The sequence below is a fragment of the Cololabis saira genome, chromosome 1, assembly GCF_033807715.1.
Source record: "Cololabis saira isolate AMF1-May2022 chromosome 1, fColSai1.1, whole genome shotgun sequence".
In the NCBI taxonomy this organism is placed as follows: Eukaryota; Metazoa; Chordata; class Actinopteri; order Beloniformes; family Belonidae; genus Cololabis; species Cololabis saira.
The window spans coordinates 48,172,519-48,193,944 of NC_084587.1; the positions used below are offsets into that span (position 1 = coordinate 48,172,519).

Below are 21,426 nucleotides of genomic sequence, written 5' to 3' on the forward strand. Positions count from 1 at the left end.
CTCTAGAAATTGAGCCTAATATTCTTAAATGTAGTCAAAGAGCAAAAAATCCCGCTGGGGAATGTTTCTTGACTAAAATTAGTAAAAGCAGCAAAATAGTCCTAAATAGTCTTCTAATTTCCTTGAAACAAGGCTTTTATTCCTTCCTTGTTTCATAGGCATTTGTTTCTGCAGTGTAAATGTTTATTCCGTGGTTTGCTCCGTTGCTGCCGTGGCCGTCCCGCAGGTTCATGGACTAACGTGGACAAGCAGTTTCAGTGATGTCTTCAAACCTTTAACTCAGCTTTTTTTCTTCTTAAAATCATCTTGACATCCACTTCTAGAAAGCGTTGTCCCATAACTAAAGTCTTTATTTAAAGTTTTAGGTGCTGACTGATGGATGCCTCAACATCAACTTTTTTTTATGTCTGTTTTAAAATGACAACAACTGCTTGTAACTATTATTTTTGTCTTTCTCTGCTCTTCTGCAGTTACAAAAAGAAGTTTCCATGGCGATAAGTCTCCGGCTGCCGTTGCTGACTTCATATAAAGTGGGTGAGTTGACAACACACTGCCACCCACCCCTGAGACGAAAGAAAAAGCACAATCAAGACTGCAGCAGGATCTTTATTTACACAGGACAGGTGTGTTTAAGTAAGACCGATCCTGCCAACACAAAACACAGGTACCTGCACAACACGAGGATGCTCTGACTTTCACATCAAATATTCAGTTATGTAAAGTCTCCCCAGAAGGGGACGGATCATACCAACCTCCCTTAGCTGGAAAACTAAGAGTAAACACAAGAATTCATTTCCACTGAAAAGAAACATCTTCTTACAGTCCTGAAGATACTAATGGTAATGATATTAATGTTATTTTAGAATGATGTGACTTCAGAAACTAGAGCTGCGTAACATTTACCAGTGAACCCCGACAGTGAAGCAGGAACAACAGTCATTTAAATGTTTGCTGCAAGAAAACATAAGCAGGAAAAAATATAATTATGCTCGTTTAAAAAAGTAATATCATCCATGATTGTTTGGTATAAAAGCAGCATCTGTGACTGTGACAAAGACGTACCTTTAAAAAAGAATAAACAAGCACAAGATAATAGGCAATAAAATCAAATGGGAACAAAATAAAACAAGTGCTAAAGCCCAAGAAAAAAAAAAAGAGTTTTAACATGCCATTTAGGAGCCTGCACAGAAGAGAAGTCTGGTGTGAAATGGAGCCACAACAGCGAAGGCCCAGTTCCCCAAAGGCCCAGCTCCCCGAAAGGCTTACGCACTCTCAGGAGCATCTGGTCAACTGACTCAGGGAGGTAGGGATTAAAAAGCAAGTCAAAGAATTGTAAGATAAATCCTACATGTGCAAGATTCGCGGCTGCAACCAGGCGAGCGATGGCTGAGCCACCAACTCCTTCCAGCTGTGAAACCGGCATGCATGGAAGGATAGCCGAACCAGTAAAAGGGCTGAATGTAGATTTGGATGACAAATCTATATTCAGCACTTTTTTCTTTCTTTTTAAAGGAGAAATACGAGCCATGTCGTCTACAGCAAAACACCCAAACCCCCAGGCTGTTATGAACTACAAGCCCCGGCTCGGTGATGCTCTGTCTTTGCATCGGTGCCCTCGGGAAAGCCTGTCTACACTGGTGTGATGCAGCATTCATGCAGCTTAAGTACATACACACACAGCTACGAGTTAACAGTGTGAGAACCAGGTCTCCGGAGAAGCTACTGAAAGCTTATAGAGCTTAGTTTTCCAAGGACGACCATTCTTCAGCAAAACAAAAGCCATGGCCCGAGAAAGAAGAGGGTGAAGGTTTGGGACTGAAGTGTGTGGAGAATATTGAAGTGCAAATTATGACAATGACTGGTAAGACGGGTTTCAAAGTCTTCCCTGCTCGGTCCCGATGTCGTGAGAAGAAACGGCCACATCACAAAGCCGTGAAAGTTTCCTATACAGATGTGTTCACACTAATGACAAGGTTGATGAACAAACAAAATGTCTGCAAATATCAGCTTTCTGGGGGCGCGTCAACACGCTGGTAACGACTGTGTTTACGATGATTAAAACAACAAAAATCAATGCCTCCGCTTTCCTCCGTCTTCATTTGCAGGCGAGAACTCTGAGGAAGCTAAAGAGCAATTAATCTCAGGTAGATGAAACATCCTTAACGCTAAGTACCGTATTATTTTGTGGAAGCGTGAAAGGGAGACATCGCCATGTAGCCGGCTGGTTTACGGTGAGGATTCAGTCCAAAAGCCACAGGCCACTCAGAGCAGAGGTCAAATGTCACTCATAAAAACGGCAGAAGACGATAAAAGGATGACACACATGTTTTGAGGTGACTTCAGGACTTCAGGTAACGAGACGAAGGGCCCTGAATGTTCACGTGCTGCTGCTCGTCAGCTCTTCCCTGATCACTCCATACCCCTGTGAGCTCAGGTCAGCGGCAACCACTTCGCTGTACGAGACTACGACAAAAGGTCGTCTATAAATAAGTCGTGTGCTCAGCTGATCGATAACGATGACACAGAAACTCACAGTAGCTATTTCTATCACCTGGAGCAGAGCTCCTCCACTAAAAGTGGCTCTGGTTTCTGCTGGTCCGGATGTTCAGCTGGACCAGCGGGGGACATGCAGGAGCTCTATCGTCTGAAGGAAACCTCAAACTTATAAATGATATCTAGTCTGGAAGATGCGTAGTTGTGAGACTTTCACAAAGCCAGAAGCTCTGGGAGTATCACAAGCTCGTACTTGCATAAGGGGCTTAAACCTGAAAAGATGAGTACTTTGTGTCGACGATCCGCGGGAGGAGAACTTTCTGCTGAGTTTGGTGCAGTAAGGGAGTCATGAGCACCACAGCATCCGTTCCTGCTCTCCGCTCCCCTACGCTCCTTCCCCGTGCTCCTCTTCCCCCCCGTCCTCCCATCTGTGCCGCTGGCCCTTGGCTCCTCTCCTCCAGACTCCGGGTGAGTCAGCTCCCTCGGCCCCGGCGTCACGGCCTCCTGCTTCCGCGTCCTCTGCTCCCATCTCCTCCACGACGCGCTGGCCGCCGTCCCGCTCCTCCTCCTGATCATCCACACCATCCTCATCCTCATCCTCGCTCCTCTCCGAGTCAGACTCGTCCGAGTTGTCCTCCTCCAGGTAGCGGTAGCCTTTTACCTGAAGGCAGGAGAGAGGCAGGAGTGTTACAACCACGTAACAAAAAATAACTAAGCAGGAGCCTCCAGCTCCGAGCCTCTGGCAGAGGACCCGGGCCGGGGAGATGGACAGCCACCCCACCCAGGGGAGATAAGTATGGGAGGGGGGCATTAGTTAACCTTTCATGACTACTGCAATACAGTAATACCTTGTTTTTCGCGGGGGTTACGTTATAAGTGATAAGTGAAATACGCGAAGTAGCAACCTTTCTTTTTTTTTTTTACAATTAAAAAGAACAATTAAAGCCTGTATGTTAAGTAAATATAATGAAATATGTTAGTTAAGTTTGATTGACATACCCATAGACAGCGGTAATTTTATTTTATTTTAGTTTTTTATTCACTTAGTTGTTGTTTTTTTTTTTTTTTTTTTTAATTTATGTTATTTGTGAAGTTATTTCTTGGAAAAAGGGGCAGATCAGATAAGATTCTTTTTCTTTCTGCTCCCTTTTCATTCACAATTTAAGAACATTGGTATTTGTATTGAATTGTTTTATTTTTTTGAATGAAATAAAGAATAAATGAAATTATTATACAAGGCTTCAAATTGCAGAGATCAGCCCCGCCCCACCATGACCCGAGTTATTGGATTTGAACGGGAGAAAATGAAAAATACAATAAGTACAGTAGGACAAATTGTGGCTGGCGTGTATTTCACTGCTCTTGGCGCTCTGCTCTGACGGTGCCGCTGCTTCCTGACTTTACTCCGCTCTGTAGTGTCTTTTTCTTTTAAAGAATGGTGTGTTTTCTCGATAGAGGAACATAGTTATGGGTAGTTGTTGTCACTCTTTTTTCTTCTGGGCAAAAAGATTGTTATAAACCGACATGCCACCATCAATTATATTTGAGATTGTCAAAGTCAAAGTCAAAGTCAAAGTAGCTTTATTATCGTTCCTTCACATGTCAGACATACAAAGAATCGAGAGGACGTTTCCCACTTCCCTCGGTAAACATAAAGTGCGCAGGCACAGGCACAACAGATTTTAAAAAGAATTTAAAAAGATAAAGATAAAGATTTAAAAAAGATTTAGAAAAGAGTTCACATGAATAAATACAAATACAAATACAACACAACACAGACATTTACTGGAACTGAGTGCAAAAGGCTTTTTTTTTTTTTTTTTCTTTTTTTTTTTTGTGCAGTATGTAAACAGTTTTATAAATATATATTAAAAACAGTGAGCAGTGAATTTAAAGTGACACAGTGGTGATATTAAAAGAGGCAGTTGTTTTGTAGTCCTGAGTGTTCATGGGGGGGGGGGGGGGGGGGGGGGGGGGATTTCAGTTCAGTTCCCTGCCAGTCTGGAGGATCTGGAGGATCTGGCTGGGGGGAGTGAGGGGAGAGAATTTAGCATCCTGACAGCTTGGTATGCAAAGCTGTTACTGAGTCTGGTGGTGCGGCAACGGAGGCTCCTGTACCTTCTACCTGAGGGTAGGAGGCTGAACAGACTGTGTGCGGGGTGGCTGGTGTCGCTCGCAATCGCGATAGCTTTCCGGGTGAGGCGGGTGGTGTAAATGTCCTTCAAGGAGGGGAGTGGGGCACCTATGATCTTCCCAGCTGTGTTCACTATGCGTTGCAGTGCTTTCCTGCTGTATTCAGTACAGCTACCGCCCCACACAGTGATGCAGCTGGACAGGATGCTCTCAATGGTGCCCTGGAAGAAGGTTTTCAGGATGGGTGTGGGAGCTCTCGCTCTCTTGAGTTTGCGGAGGAAGTAAAGGCGCCGCTGGGCTTTCTTTGCCAGTGATGCAGAGTTGGTGGCCCAGGAGAGGTCCTTGTAATGACTGATTCATCAAAGGGTCCTGTTCTTGAGCTGCTGCTGAAGCTCATTGGTCGTTCTCAGCTTGTTGCTAAGCAACCAACGTTATTGACACAGGAAGTGAAGAAGCGGGGAGACTGTTTAGCCAATCAGAATGCAGAACACGATGCACAATGTAAATCCGTGAAGCAGTGAGACGTGAAAGGTGAACCACGTTATAGCGAGGGATTACTGTAATTAACTTCCCTTTGTGCATTAGTGAAGTTTTTCTTATTGAGTAGAAGTGAATTCTTGCCCGACAGACGCAGTAACATAGTAGGACACCAGGGTAGAACCGGGTTTCAGAACCGCAGCCAGGCACCCGGACCAATACGAAGCAGTTGTGATGGGACTGTATTGCTGAAATAAGCACGGCCTCCTTTAAAAGCACCCTGACTGGACAGGAACGCACGTTGATCTAAACTCTGCTCGTTTCAGGTCCGGATGTCCAACCCGCCCGTTCTACAGGCCTGAATTCGGTCTTGAACCAAGTGCTGGGAACCAGCTGTACGGTTCCTCGCCGTTTTAGTCAGGAACTTCACATTTCAGTTCATCTGACCACAGCTGCTTTGCAAGTAGCCTCGGCTCATTTTAAGAGGACGTTGACGCTTGTGGATCAGCGCTCACGATGAATCCTTCCTGACACAACAGAACTTTAATTTTAACAATGCACGGTGTTCCTGAGCCTCTGTGGTGATAGTATTTAAAGCATCCTGCCCGACGCCCTGAAGATTAGGAACACTTCCTATCGATGTTCATCCATCTCTGGTGCACTCAGACACTCTTTGAATTACCTTATTACTGCAGACAAGGAAATATTCAGTCATCACACTTTAACACTGAAGAAATTATTTCAGAATTCCTGACATGTGTTTTGCAGATAAGTGAACCTCTGAGCATCTTAACTCCTGAGTTGTAAGACGTGTTCCTGCACTCACATTAACCACGCCTTTCATCAACGGGTGAAGGCTGCCTCGTACTCAAATCTTTGATGTTTTTTTTAATCTAAGAGACTTGCATCAATCAAGGGGACAAAGGTTTAGTTTAGAGGGTTCTGTGACATCACAGGCTCAGATCAGAGCAAGTTTATCTGGATCATTCACATCAATGTAACGCAAGCAGCACAGAGCGTTAAGATCTCAAATGAGCCACAGGGATGTGGAGGAGGACTCGACTTCAACACTGAAACCAGAGATGTGTCAAGTAATTTACCCACACCATGACCTCAGGATATGGAGTCCGCTTGTGAAAACTGACAGAATAAAGCTCCTTTGCAGGGATAAAGCTTGATGAGCGTATAAGCACTCGACTCCCGGATGTGAGTGAAGCATCTCAGCGCCTCTCCCCAGCAGGACAGGGGGGTTACCTTGTGTCTGGGCCGGGGGATGCGGGGGAGTCTGTGCTGCACTTTGGCGGCCACCCGGCGCTCCATGAGCCAGTAGCAGTAGCAGGCCAGCAGCAGAGTGGCCATCAGGATGGAGAGTTTGGCCTGAAGAGACAAAGTGCAGCTGTAACCACAGGTTTATCTACAGTTTAACAACAGATGCATTCATGTCTTGCAGAGGCGTATCCAGCGGTCTTACAAGATTATAATTGAACTATTTGGTTGTAATGTTCATCTGACTGTCAAAAGAGTATATAAATGTTCCTATTCTACATTTTAGAACAATGAATAAATGTTTCACAAATCTCAAACTGTTTCATAAATCCTGTATGATCTTCGACATAATTTAGTCAATGTTTGTGCAGTCTATGTACTGTGGTTTTTGAACTGGACCTGGTCTAAGTCTAAGACTCTGAATCAGAAACCAACTTCAATGTTGTTGCAAAACTGAGAAACCAATTCCCACGAATGGCAGCATCATTTTGCAGCTTTGCTGCAGGAAGGACTCCAGATCTTCAAACAGATCCAGCGTGAGCAAAGGAGATTTAAAGGGGACCTATTATGGCAGCTAATACCTATTTTAAACAGGCCTTGAATGTCTTAAAAACAAGCTTTTGATTGTTTTTGCTAAATAAATTAGAAATTCAGCCTCTGAGCCATGTCTTTATCTTCCCATTCTCTAACCTCATTATCTATGCAGGATTCTGAGTGGGCGGGGCTATAATAATAAGGCTCTGTGCTGATTGGCTGCCTGAATGACGCGATACACCGCTACGAATGGTGGAAGCTCCGGCCGGCGGAGTTACAGTGTCCTAACTGCATGCGATGCGAGTGAGCGTCAGCGACAAAATCACTTCCATTGCTTTATTTTCTATTGGACTGTCCTAACTGTCCGCAGCGACGCAGCGCTGCAGCGCTGCACCGTTTTGAGCTGAACATTTGTCGGACCTGCTTCTATTTTCTTCCTGCCACTCGCGTTGAAAGCCGGTTGAAAGCGCTGTATGAAACGGTCACGGATGAGGAACGGCTGATCCAGTTAGTTGAAATGAGAAGTTATCTCTATGATTCCTCCTCATTTCACTACAAAAACCTCAGTAAAGTGGCTGCTGGCTGGAGGGAGATGGACAGAGAGCGTCCGATGTCACTTGATAGTCGGACACTCGCATGCAGTTAGGACACAGTGTTTAGTTGTGGGCGTGGTTTCCTTTTTATTTACGTAACGAAAGGGAGCAGAATCTTAAAGGCTCGTAGATCCACATCACACTGGATGGCTCATCCTGGCGGCTGTACAGACACTGCAGAATTTGGTTGCTTTCCTCCTTCTCTGAGTTGGCAGGCTGAGGGGAGACCACTTTATATATGTTAAAGCAAGAGAAAACGTGTTTTTCATAATAGGTCCCCTTTAATGTTAGTTGTGGGCGGCTTGTCCAAACGGACAAGGACCCCAAGCGGACGTCCAGATCAGTGACAAAGCGCTGAAATGGCACGTGCCGAGTGAGAAGCCCACAGAAGTGGACTCGGGTAAAGTAGCCGTGTCAGGGGGAAGGCGCTCGAGGAGAACCGGAGAACAGGACCCTGGTGAAACTCTCTTACCCTCATGGGCAGCTTGGACCAGAGGTAGACCATGAAGATGGCGACGGCCTGCCACCAGTGGTAGATGGTGTAGATGAAGTCCAGGCGCTCCTTCTCCTCCGCGTACAGCAGGCCGAGCAGGGCTGGCGGGAAACAGAGAGACCGGATCAACACCTGCAGCGCGCCAGCGCGTCAAGCACGGACACGGGGCCCGCCGGTACTCACTGCTGACGCCGGTCTTGTTCAGGGCCGTCCCCAGCCCCCACAGGGCCGAGATCAGCAGCAGGGGACCCAGATACGCTGGATTCCTGGGCTCCGGGGACAGCGCCATGAGGACCACCAGCAGCACCAGGTGCACCACGGCGCCCCCCACCAGACACAGCCAGCGGGGCAGACGCAGCAGGCAGAGGGAGAGCAGGGAGAAGACGGAGCTGGAGAGGCCGTAGACCACGATCAGCAGCCACAGCTGCTTCAGGCCCAGGATGCAGACGCCGTACGACTGCGGGGACAAAACAGCTGATCAACGACACGCCGTTCCTGTTACCGTGGATTCACACCAAAAGCATCAAAGGCGTCTGGCTGCCATTCATTTTCTATGAAAGCGCTGCAAGAGGCGTCGGAGGCGTCCAGAGCGTCAATTTGAAGTTGAGAGAATCTCAACTTTATGCAAATGAGCAGCGGCGACGCCGAGGCAGCGTCCAATCACAGACCGGGATTCTGAAGCGAGAAGCCTCAATGCAGATTGTACTTTCATGTACAAACTTACACTCTTTTACATGCGTACATGAGCAGAGCTGTGCACTAACAAACTTATTTTATCAGGAATTAATATATTTCATCCAGCAAACTGACATTTTTGCTGATTTGACTTAAGTTTTTACCTGAACTCTGAATGTGAAACACTCATTCGGCTCGATGGTCTGAACTATTTTATTTGCTACATCGATCCAACACAAAATAATTAAAAACCGTGCGTATTAATCACAAAACACAGTTTAAACAATATGACCAAATCCGCTACGACCCGGTGTGTCCGTGGGCGTCCTGCCACCACAGGTGATTTTTGACGCTTTCGGTGTGAATCTAGGGTTAGCGAGGCGGGGCAACTTGATTGCCGGCGCTGGGACGGCTGCAGGAGCAGCAGAGCCGTACCAGAGAGAAGCCGCTGATGACGAACAGCACTTCGAAGCCGCTGTAGATGAAGAAGGGGCAGAGCAGCCGCAAGCGGTAGTCCCGCAGGTGCTTGAAGGGCAGCTGGAAGATGTTCCCCCAGCCGATGCTGCGGAGGTCGATCTCCTCCGTCGGGCGGTAGGCGGGGCCACACAGCACCAGGAACTGTGGGGAAAAGCACACTGAAATCAATGTATTCTTAACAACCGTCCCATCGACACTCAAGCTAGTGAGTCTGCTGCGCAGAAACCCCAAACAGCTTCATATCCGACTCATAACGAGGTCCAAACATCTGCTGAGAACGTTTCAGGGAAACAGCAAACACACGGAGCTCGTGCAGAAGAAATAAGACACCAGACACGCATGTACTTGGTCAGTGTCAGAGCCGGAGAGATCTTACGATGATCATGGCGAGGAAGGCGAAGCCCATGAGGACGCTCTCCACCTCGATGAGCAGCATGGAGCGGGGCAGGTTGGTCAGGACGGTGGTGTTGAAGCCGGGGATCACGCCGCTGATGGCTGCACCTGCAGGGCCAGGAAGGCAAGGCAAGTTTATTTGTATAGCACAATTTAACACAAGGAGATTCAAGGTGCTTTACATCGACATTAAAAGCAGCAAGACATAATTGTACAGTAAATTAAATTATGAGAAAAGGAGGTCAAATAATAAATAAAATGATAAGAAAATAAGTAAAATAATAAAAAGCACAAGCTGTTAAAAATAAAAATAAGGGCAGTAGAATACAGCAGGTAAGTATTTAATTTAGGAGTACACTTCAGTAAACTAATGTTTTTAGGCCTGATTTAAAGGATCTACAGTTGCAGCAGACCTCAGGTCTACAGGAAGTTTGTTCCACCGGTGAGGAGCAGAATAACTGAACGCTGCCTCACCTTGCTTGGTTCTGGTTCTGGAACCACAACAAACCAGATCCAGATGAACCTCAGGGGTCTGGGAGCTTCATAGGAACTAACATATCAACCATGTGTTTTGGTCCAAGATCATTCAGGTCTTTGTAGACCAGCAGTAAGATTTTAAACTCTATCCTTTGACTCACTGGAAGCCAGTGTAGTGATTTCATGACCGGTGTAATGTGGTCCAGTTTCCTGGTGTTTGTAAGGACTCTGGCAGGAAGACACACCGATTCCAGGCCTGAAAACTCACTCTTAAATCGCTGGATTCCCATTAAATTGCTCCACAAAACGACAGCAAAACTCTGATTTTACAATAAAAAGGTGTCATTTATCTTTCATTCACCTGCAAGATAGTCAGTCTGACGAGTAAACACGACACGACCCGCCTCCATGGAGGATGTGTTGTTAAATATTATAAGAGAAAAGGGACTAAGACTGTGCTTATGTTAAGGTTGCTGATGTCCAAGAAAGCTCTTGATATGAAGAGGAAATTGAGTTGGAAATGAATGTTATTATTGAAGATTCACGCTGGGAAGCAGAAGATAACCTGTAGCCCCCGTGGAGAGGAAGTAAACAAGACGTTTCAGAGCCGCCTCTGTACCTGCTGGGCTCCCGTAAGTGGGTATTTTAAATCTACCGATGTGGATCAAGCTGTGCAGTCTCAGGAGACGCAGCCGAGCATGTGCGTTAAACGCTGACAAACATTAGGAGCCATTCAACATATGCATGTAACACACAAATCTGATGTCAAGAGCAAATGTGTGTAAATGCATTTGAATGCCAGTAATGACATTTTTGTGGCAGTTTTTTTCAGGTTTCTGTTGCAGGTTTTACTTTGCTAGGTGTTCAGGGGTAAGTGGGTCGTGGCTTTTTACTGCAAACCCGTCATTCAGTGCCTCCTGCCTGTTTTATCCTCACTTTTAGTTGTTCCATAAATCAATGCTTCTTCAAACAAGGCGGGTTTTACTTTTCTAAAAAACGAGTGTTTGCACTGTGACCGTTGTTCGTCTCTTTTTCAGGAACAAACGTTCCATTACTGGCGGTCAGCCGAGGAAAAGTTCAGCCCTGATTTACTGACTTTGTGCTGCGTTTCCATGGAGCAGCGGTGGATCGCTCCATAGTTCATTGTCCTCAGACCCCGGGGTCGGCAGATCAATTCCCACTCCAGTCTGCTCATTAGTACTCTGTACAGGTACTGATCCACACTTTAGTGGGTAAAGAAACATGATGAAGTCAATGGTGAGGCTTTAAACCGGCTGAATGACGTCCTTTTTGGGACGTTGAGTCTGTTATAAAGTCAATTCCTCGTCTGGTCTGATGAGCAGCTGTGTGGCCCTGACTTATCTGAGCCAGCTGCTCCTCAAAGAGTCGTGGAGTTGCAGAACCAGTAGCTTGAAGAACTCATTTGTTCCTGCTGCCGACGGCCTTCATTGCAGCTCAGGGTATCAACTGTTTTTGACCCGTTTATTTACTTTCTGTGAAACAGAACTGCCCAGAGACGACAGCGAAGGCATCTCTGGTGGAGAGACCCGAATGTTTGCCGCAGAGACGACACTAAAGACGGCAGCCGTTCCACGAGTCTGAGAGCTCGTGGGTTTGGACGTACGACTTCTGTTCATTAAAGAGGAAACAAACACTTTTACTGGGATGTGTTCAGATCTCCGCGGTGACAACAAGTCCAAGACTCCCCAACTCTGGGGAGCCCAGTCAGAGATTATGTCATTAATGAGCTGTTTAAAGTCATTTTTATTAATATACATGATCCTTTCATTATTTTTAAAAGCATCAAGGACTTGTTTTATGACAAAAAAACTAACCTTTTCTACTTTTTTCAGTGTGTGAACACACTGCTCTTACGCTTCGTCACACTGAGCCTAGAAACGGACTGAACGCACTTCCCTAAAACACTCAGTGACTTTGTTTCATTTTCTCATGAAAGCTCCAGTTCCAAGAGGAAGTGAGAAGTCTTTACCGCATATTTTCACGTTGGCGAGAACGTGCGACTCGTCATACAGGTAGCTGTTGAGCACGAGACGCATGGGGAACTGGGCGAAGACGAAACTCAGCTGATGAGGAAAAAGAAAAGCCGTTACTCTCCGTTCCAGACTGCTGTTCTTGACTGATATCTGGACGCGCATCGGAGAGACTTTGACTCACGTTGAAGATGCAGTTGAAGACCGACTGGAAGATGATGACGTAGCGGTGGCACGCTCCCTTGGGAAGTTTCTTCTGCTCCTGGACGTGCTCCTCTTTGTAGTTGACAAACTCGTAGTACTGCTGCGCCATCCTGCACGTCGCAGAGACACACACTTCTGTTATCTTGGTTTTTATCATCATTTTACGTCTCTCCTTTTATCATAAACAAAAAGCTGAGATGAAAGGAGACATTGCTGGAGACGACTCTGGTACAAAATAATGAGACTAAAAACCCTGCTCTGACAAAAGCGGCTCGGTGAATCACGCTGCTATTGATCCAAACCAAACAACAGCCCCGCCCGGCCGTGAGAGCAGGTGTGAAAACATCCACATGAGGTGACTATCAATGCCTTATTGAGTTTGTCGTTACCGAGATGCTGAAACGGCCGCTCAGTTTATTAGTCTCCGGTTCATTCAAAACAGCATTTTCAGGGTTTATACAGCAATCCTTATGTTAAATTTAATACCAATTTAATACCTTTTTCACTACTTCAGATTTTTTTTAAAAACTGTCACAACATTAAGTGTTAATCACGGACCTTTTAACATTAATACAGATTTTGAACTATAGAACACTATACAGAACAGATTTATAGACTCATTGATGTTGACCAGATGTTTCACATTTATTTCACTTTGTGAATGACAATAAAATAGACTGCTTAAAATGTAAAAGGTAAAAAATAATACCAATTTAAAAAAAATAATACCTCTGACAGTGAATTTAACACTTTTAATGGCCTTAAATTTGGAAATTTTCATTTATCACTTTTTAATATTTTTTAAAACCCCGCAGAAACCCTGATTTTGCACGTCTGATGTGTGTTTCTACATGAAAACCAGTGAAAATGGAGACTGCACGTTGGTCTCCCGTACCGCCAGCGCCCACACCCCTCGTCTCACCTGGTGATGTAATTGCCCAGCGAGGCCCACAGCGGCACGATGGCCACGCCGATGGCGACGGCCGACGGCACCAGCGTGTAGTAACGCTCCCAGTAATTAGTGGAGACAAAGAGGGCGTAGATTCCCGACGCCAGGAACATCATCCACTTGGTGCCGAGAAACCTGAGTCGAGAAACCAGGAGATGAGAGAGAGAAAGACTACTGCATTTTTAATCAATTATATGAATCATATGATGCCCATCCCCCCACCCGGTGTGACTGGCTCAGTACGTTCTGTACCGGTGGAAATGTCTTTTGGATGGGAGGAGACCAGCGCTGGGGATCCATTCAAATGTCAAGAATCAATTTGATTCCCATTCTTAAGATTCAGAATCGATTATCAAGATTTGGTTCGATTCGATTTGATTCCGATATTGATTTGGGTTAGTGTTATTAAAACTGTTTTTTGAGCTGTTGCATGAATTATATGACTGTGTAGTTATGCAACATATTACTACTAGTATTATATTGAGATTCAACAGCAAGTATTGCAGCTAATGATGCTGTAAGGACCAATCAGCTCCCAGAATGCTGATAGAACTGAAACAGAAACATCGTGTGGGGCAGAATTATCAAACAGATCCAGGGAGGAAACAGAGACGGATGAAATCAGTTTTTATTTTTTCCCACATTCCGGTTTTATTTTTTTCCATTTTCAGTCTTTTTTTTCGAGTTTTAATTTTTTGAGAATTTGGTTTTTAGCATTTTATGCAAATGTAACCCCAAGACAGTATATAAAGTAATGAAATATAGACAATTTATGCAATTATAACTGAAAACTTTAATGTTTTCGTACCTTTAAACATATTTAAAGGCAAAAACATCATGTCTGGAAAATCGATTTTTTTCAACACAGGCCTATGCCAGACCCAAAAATCCGCCTCGTGAGACAGGATTCTTCATTATTTTTGAGTTATTGACCTCTCCTCGTTCAGAAATGCTTCAGCTTAGACGTGCATACGGGATGTCTGGCGGCCCTCTCCAAGTTAAGCATCTCTACGCAGTCAAAGTCCAAGGTCTGAGTGAGCTGGGGATTTCTTCTTCTGTGGCTTCTATTAAGCTACGGCCACCCTGGCGTTACGCTGTGGGACTTTAGAGACTCTAAACCGCATCAGATCACATTTCTGGGCCAAATAACCCAGAAAACCAGTTCAATGTGAGGGGGAACACAGTTGTTGTGGGTGTGTGTGTGTCCACCTGATGAGTATGGGGGTGTACAGGAGGCTGATGATGGGCGTGACGTTGATGCCCATCAGCATCTTGCGGTCGATGTCCTCCAGGCCCAGGTTGCTGTACTTAACCTCACGGTAGGTCATGTCGTAGTGGAGGATCAGCTGCATCTGCAGCAGACCTGCGGCACAAGCGAGGACACGGTGAGACCGGGAAGAGTCTCGACATCGGCTGCTCGCCGCTCCTCTAATCCTCTAATCGGACGCACCCATGTACACGCTGTACACGATCATGGCGCCAACACTGGCTGCCACCACATTTTTGATGACTCCCAGCCTCTTTCTCCTGTAGTATTTCCTTTCCTCCTCCTCCTCGTTGTACTGGGCCTGGGGGCCCAAAAACTCCTCCATCTGAGGAGGAACGGAGAAAAAGGGCATGAAAGTACTGCAGTGTGTTCGGACAACAGGAAAGAAGTGTAATTTCTAATCCTGAGGAGGTCCTGAAGCCTGAACCCAGGAATCAAAGAGTGAATCCAGAACAGCTCACCTGGTCCTGCATGTCCTCCTCCTCCTGCCCCACATTGAGCATTTCATTCATGGCGGCATTAGGCGGCGGTATGAGCTGATCCTCGATCAGGTCGTCTCCCTCCGCTGCCTCCATCTGGTGGTGGAAATACAGCAGTGCAACACTCTTTATTCTGACACGGCTGCACACCAGGAGCAGACGTGGATTATGGTTCCCCAGGGTGACCACACTTGAAGTGCCCCCTCATCCCACATCTTATGGTAAAAAAGGGAAATTTACTATGGTTATAAAGACCATAGATTTACATGAACGTATTGCTGATGTACATGCTCAACACTCATACTACAAATAAATGGAAGACAAGCAACCAACTAAGGTCCCGTTTACACGGAGCAAAAACGGAGGTGTTTTCATGCGTTTTGGCCGTTCGTTTACACGAAAACGAAGCTCAAAGTCAACAAAAACGATCATTTCTGAAAACTCCGGCCAAAGTGGAGATTTTCAAAAACTCTGTTTTCAGAGGAAAACAGAGGAAAACAGAGATTTAGGCTTCAGAACGTCACATTATGCAACAGAAACGTCACCAGCATCATTTGTGCGACCTGTGTTTACAATTTGTTTGGCCACCGTCAATATTTTCTTGTATTTTACCTGTTTTATATTCTAAAGTCACACTTAAAACTAACTCCACTTCTCTGTCACTCCAAACGAAAGACTCGTTCCGTCTTGGAAGTAAAGCCTGAATTATGGTCCCGCGTTAAATCGACGCAGAGCCTGCGGCGTAGGGTACGCGGCCATGCGCGCCGTACGGTGTGCGTCACCGTGTACCCTACGCCGTAGGCTCTGCGTTGGTGTAACGCGGAACCATAAATCAGCCTTAACTGGAAGTTACACGTGTCATTTGTTGATGTTTTTTCCAGCATTTTGATTGGCTGGCATGACGTTAACAGCGTATTTATGCGGATTGGTGTAAACGAAGAGATTTTGAAAACGATCTTGTGTAAATGATGGTATTTTTCAAAACGTAGAGGGGGAAATATCAGTTTTTGTAAATACCCGGCTATGTGTAAACGGGGCCTAAGAGTAACATCACAGATAGACATGAGTCCACAAACGCCATACTACACTGATGCTCCAATCAGAATGCAACTCACTGCCAATGTAACACCATGTTAACTATCATCATTTCCATCATATATGGCCTGTGTGAGGACTACATGCAAAACTATTACAGCATATGACTAAACAATCAAACCGGCCTGAGCTGATGTGAAGGTAGGGAACAGCACACTCACTCAAACGCAATTCTTTTTATTTTATTATTATTATTTTCATGTATTTTTATTATATCATTGGTTACTGCTGTACCCGTTTGCTCCTCTTCCAGCAAATATATAGAGAAAATAACAAAATATGACATATATGGTCCAGTTAGTCATTTGATTTGGTGTCCCCTCATTGGCTGGTGCTCCTGGGTGCTCGCCCGGTTCAGTATATGGATAATCCGGCTTAGACCAACGGAAAAAGCTTTGCAGATGTTTGTTATTCGCAGCTCTCTTAGAAAGGACCCACCCCTGCATTTCGCTCAGGTGGATGTCTGCACTGTAGTAGACACATTACAACACGGGCGTGGTCTTTTTAGAAGAAGCAATGTTATATCCCAACCCTTGTAGAGTCTGAGATTTCCACAATCTCTCTGAGCATTGCTCTGTCTGACCTTAAACTTGGTAGAGCGTCTATTTCTGAAGAATGAACGCCTCCAAGTTATATGGAAATGGTCTGTTACCACTTACCAAGCTGATGGGCAGTAACAGTTGTTTCTGAGATCACTGCTAATGTCTTTTCTTTGTGGCATTGTGTAGAGAAACTGCTTAAGCATCTGCGGTCGCAGAGGTGCTTAGACCTGATCTCTTATGGCGCTTTTCCACTAGTACCTACTCTGCGCGCTTCTACTCGCCACGCCCCCGTCTTGCGCTTCCACTACGGGCCGAGACGGGTAAAGGCTGGCCAAGTAGATACTTTTTCTGTACCTATTGTGCCGAGTTTCTGAGTGTGCTGAGTCGGCCCTGTATCTGACGCAGGCCCGGTTCTACGAGGGTGCATAAGCATTGCACCCTCAATTTATGTGTTTGCATGCTCAGTTGAAAAGACGAAAAGAAAACTGACAAATGCGCGCGCGTTAAGCCTGATTTATGGTTCTGCGTTAAATCGACGGCGTAGCCTACGGCGTAGGGTACCCGGCGACGCGCACCGTACGTTCGCGTCCCCGCGTATCCTACGCCGTAAGTTCTGCGTTGGTGCAACGCAGAGCCATAAACCAGCCAGTGTACGTCACTCATCTGCTTCCAGCAGTTTCCTGCACCAGCAAGACGCTGCTCTCTGCTGCACCATTAACACAAAGTAACGATTGATATTCGGAAGTGGTTCAAGCACAACGACGCAAGCAAGTTTATATTTATGGTTATATTTATTTTTGTTATCTATTTTTCTATGTTTTATTTTCTGTTTGCTAGATTGTCTGATGGGTGAGGTAGCCCAGACTAAATGTAGCATTTTCTTTGTTCTGCAGCAATATTGCTGCAATAAAGCATTTGAAATACACTTTAAATATTCTTGTTTTGCTAGTATCATTCCGCTTGAAATTATGGGAAAATGCATAATTTAGTGTTGAATAACGTGCCAGGCATGTGCACCCCCTCTGATCTGAGATGCAGCCCTAGCAGTGACGTGCGGTCAGAGGAGGCAGGGGAGGCTGTGCCTCCCCTGCCATCATGGAAAGACTGAAGTGTAAAATGAAAAAATTATATATATTTTTTATATTTATCAATTGATTTGTACTATAAAGTAATTTTCCATTTAACTTCACAATTTTTAGATTATTTTTTTCCTTAAAATCCCGAATTTTCACATTTGCCGTTCAAATGCTGAGAAGATACGGGCGGTGAGGCAGCGCAGCGCTGAGCCTCCCCTTGGATTGCGCAATCACTCGGCTAACTGTGCTGCCATGTCATGTACTGATCGACCAGATCGCTGTCTCTTTGTACGTCATTATTAAAATTTTCAAACACGTTTGCTATATGAAATAGGTTTCCATAGTTAAGCTGATTTATGTAATGAACAGCAACTATATGTGTGTAACGTGTTTCTTGTGCCGGCGCAATCATAAAACAGCTGAAAATAGGCACGGGGGAGGCACGCACTTCTCGTGCCTCACGGTAGGGGGCGATGGTGAACTCGGGGATTCTTCTTGCGCGACTCTTGCTGCAGAATAAGTGACAAGCAGAAGTTTACAGTTATCCGTTATCTTCTCGCCTGGTCTTACTTTCAGAATGGAGGATTACATTTCTAAATTGAAGAAATTTTCCAATTTGGATTTTCAATTGAAGCAGGAGGTAATACTTAGGGGAAGACCAACGCCGGAGCTAAAATGTTTGCTCCATCGAGACAGAGAGGCTTTTAAAGATGTAGGAAGATAAGGAAGCGTTCTACAATCAGGTCATCGCTGCTTTTGTTCAGAAGGAGCGGCGCATGGACTTCATTTATAAGTAAAGGTAAGACCATAATAACTTTTTTTTAATTAAATGTGCTTTTTGTGCGCTACAGGTTGTATGTGTAAAGCATTTGTATGTGAATGACGATAGGAGGTTTCAGTGGCGAAACTTTTTTTGTGTTTACATCAATGTTATGGGCTGGTTATAAAGATATATCTAGTTTAAATAAAAAATTAAATTCATAGATGATCTCGGATGATGCCGGTGTAGTGCGCATGTGTAACCCATATTTGCGTAGAGTAAGAGTTGGCGAGTGAGGAGAGGAAAGGAGTTAAGGCTGATTTATGGTTCCGCGTTACACCAACGCAGATTATGGCGTAAGGTACGCGGCGACGCGCGCCGTACGCCGTACCCTACGGCGTCGATTTAACGCGGAACCATAATTCAGTTGTCATTTAAATGGTGATGCATCTGCTGAGAGATTGCGTCAATCACAGCGTCTGTTTTGCATTGTGATGGGCAGGGCCCGGTTTAATGATCTTTCATCGGGGCCCGGTGCTGAGTTGTTTCGCCACTGGGAGGTTTTAAACATAACCAGTTAACTGCTGCCATTCAAATGGTGAATACGTTGCTCTGGAGGGTTCATATGCTTGTAAATCTGACTGATGAAGTCAGTGCCTCCCCATCCATGAATCTCACCGCACGTCACTGAGCCCTAGTCATCATTTTCTAGAACCGGCCCTGATCTGACGTCATCACAATACACGCCACTGATTGGTCGGGGGGCGGGGCCGTCAGACGTTTGAATCAAGAAGCAGGGAGTCAGCACGAGAGCAGCCTCCGGTTTCCTCATTTTATCCGACAGGTAATGGCAGCGCAAAAATCTGTTTCATGACCCAGCTCTGAGGTGCAGATGTTCATAAACCTGGTGGCTGAGGAGAGAATTAAAAAGGGATGTAGACGGGCGATAAGGAACGACCAGATCTACCAGGCTCGGTCACTTCCCAGCCGCTCGCGGCTCCAACTGAAGGCTGATTTATGGTTCTGCGTTACACCAACGCAGAGCCTACGGCGTAGCAGCTGGCTGTTTCAAAACAGCTTACTGCCAGGGGCCGACATGCAAGCTTCCTTGATATGCTGCCCCACGGTGGTCAGAAGTGGAATTAGAGGGAACATGTGAAATAAAACATTATCATTCGTTTTGGGCACATTCATGAAATCAGTCTCAAGGGGAAAGTTCTGACGCCACATAAACCCGTCTCCATGTTTGGGGCTGTCGAAGTCCAAAGTTCATGTTCAGTGAGCCATCCAGATCTGTGGGAATCTGTGACATCACAGACCCCGATCGGAAGTAACCGCCACACCAGTAACCACTCCATTTGCTGCACCTTCAAAGTTGGTAGTGAAAAGCTGCAACACCATTTCAAAAGACTCTCACTGTGGAGGAAAGTGGTGGAGTCACGCCAAACATCAGACTCCACCCCCTGAAACCAGCTGCTATGAATGAAGCTGTAAAGTCTTCGTTGAGGATGGAGCTGTTGCACTGTTTTTGATTATTTTTTTGTTTGTTTTAATAATCTAAACGATAAATATAACCCGAGCAGGGAGTTGATAGCTTACATGAATGTCTACGTGGAGTTTTGGAGAGAAATGGCATCAATAGAAAGACGAGGTACACATTTTTGACGTCACATTTGTACTGATCTGAATTTGTCTACAAATACTGACAAGACTTACTAGACCTCAATTTTGAATATTTAACACACACACACACACACACACACACACACACACACACACACACACACACACACACACACACACACACACACACACACACACACACACACACACACACACACACACACACACACACACACACACACACACACACACACACACACACCCTGAATTTAGTTTTTGTTGGATTTTCTCATTGTTTTACATTTCTCCTCAGTGGTGTAGCTTAAAAATACACTTTGTTTTCTCTTTTTTTATAAGATAATTTGTTCCCAGGATGCATCTCACCCTGAACTTTCACGAATCTTGGCAGCCTTATTTTTAAAAGCAGAAAAATGTAAAAAGGCGTAATTTATTTTCTACATGTTTATATATAACATACATAAAAGACAATAAAATCTCAGCTTCACAGGCCTGATGTAGAATAAAAGTCAAGCGGACTTTGGTCTGAATACATTTAAATTACACTCTGGATGGGCGTCTGCTGAATACAGTTAAAACTAATTAAACTGAGTGTTTATTATGTATTTTAGAAAACGTTTACCAGTCTGAAGACGGGGGTTTATTTACCCCAAAACAAATACAGTAGATTAGATAAGTGGTTAAACAGGAAACAAAAGAAATAAGATATTCCAGTACCTTATTTAATAATGGTAAGTTCATAAAAGAGGATGTGAAACAAGTTCTGCTAAATTAGTTACAGCCTTTTCTCTTGTTTGCTGATTTGTATGCTTGTTTTCTTTTCTATAAGAAAGTCACATCTGTAATATTGATGTATGAACTGGAAGTTTTTACAATCCTGTTGTTTATTTAACAATTATCTGGATTAATGAGCCACATATGTAGGGCACGTGTTCCAGCTGGAGCCACCGAGGGTTTGACACAAGTCCGTCCTCAGAAACCTACATTTGTCCCAACAGCCTTGTTTAGTGATATAAACTAGAATAAACACTCACCTTGACGGCGGCAGCTCCCTGACAGTCACCGGGGACAGAGACACTTCTCCCCTCTCTGCCGGCACCGCCACCCGCTCCTCCTCGGTTCCTCTTTCAGACGCTGCAGCGCTTTATAAATAAAACTTTCGCGAGGAAACGAAAGTTTATTTTCTTCACTTCCCCTCTCCTGCATTAATGCTCGTCTTAAAGGGACAGGCGCACTCCGGGGGAAGCCCCGCCCCCTGGTCGCTGCGCATGCGCGGTGCAAACACACACTCGGGAAGGGAAGGCCAAAGATGACGGTTTAATTAGAGCAAGACAAATTTAACCAGGCTTGTACTGTGAAGATTAAAAAAAAAAAAAAAAAACTAACACTTTACTTGCATACAGTTTTAAAA

The 21,426-nt window shown here is 45.0% G+C and overlaps 1 protein-coding gene across 1 annotated transcript; it reads right to left on the reverse strand.

The window, feature by feature from the left end:
- Nucleotides 1-2,636: 2,636 nt before the first annotated feature.
- On the reverse strand, nt 2,637-21,061 carry unc93b1 (unc-93 homolog B1, TLR signaling regulator). The gene is made up of 13 exons (XM_061724910.1): nt 21,050-21,061; nt 14,884-14,997; nt 14,606-14,747; nt 14,365-14,518; nt 13,129-13,290; nt 12,187-12,316; nt 12,002-12,095; nt 9,518-9,642; nt 9,100-9,282; nt 8,173-8,446; nt 7,969-8,090; nt 6,358-6,480; nt 2,637-3,154 (listed from the first exon to the last, which is right to left on the reverse strand). The coding sequence occupies exons 2-13, from the start codon at nt 14,995-14,997 to the stop codon at nt 2,879-2,881; spliced, it is 1,899 nt and encodes a 632-aa protein (XP_061580894.1). The 5' UTR covers nt 21,050-21,061; the 3' UTR covers nt 2,637-2,878.
- Nucleotides 21,062-21,426: the final 365 nt, after the last annotated feature.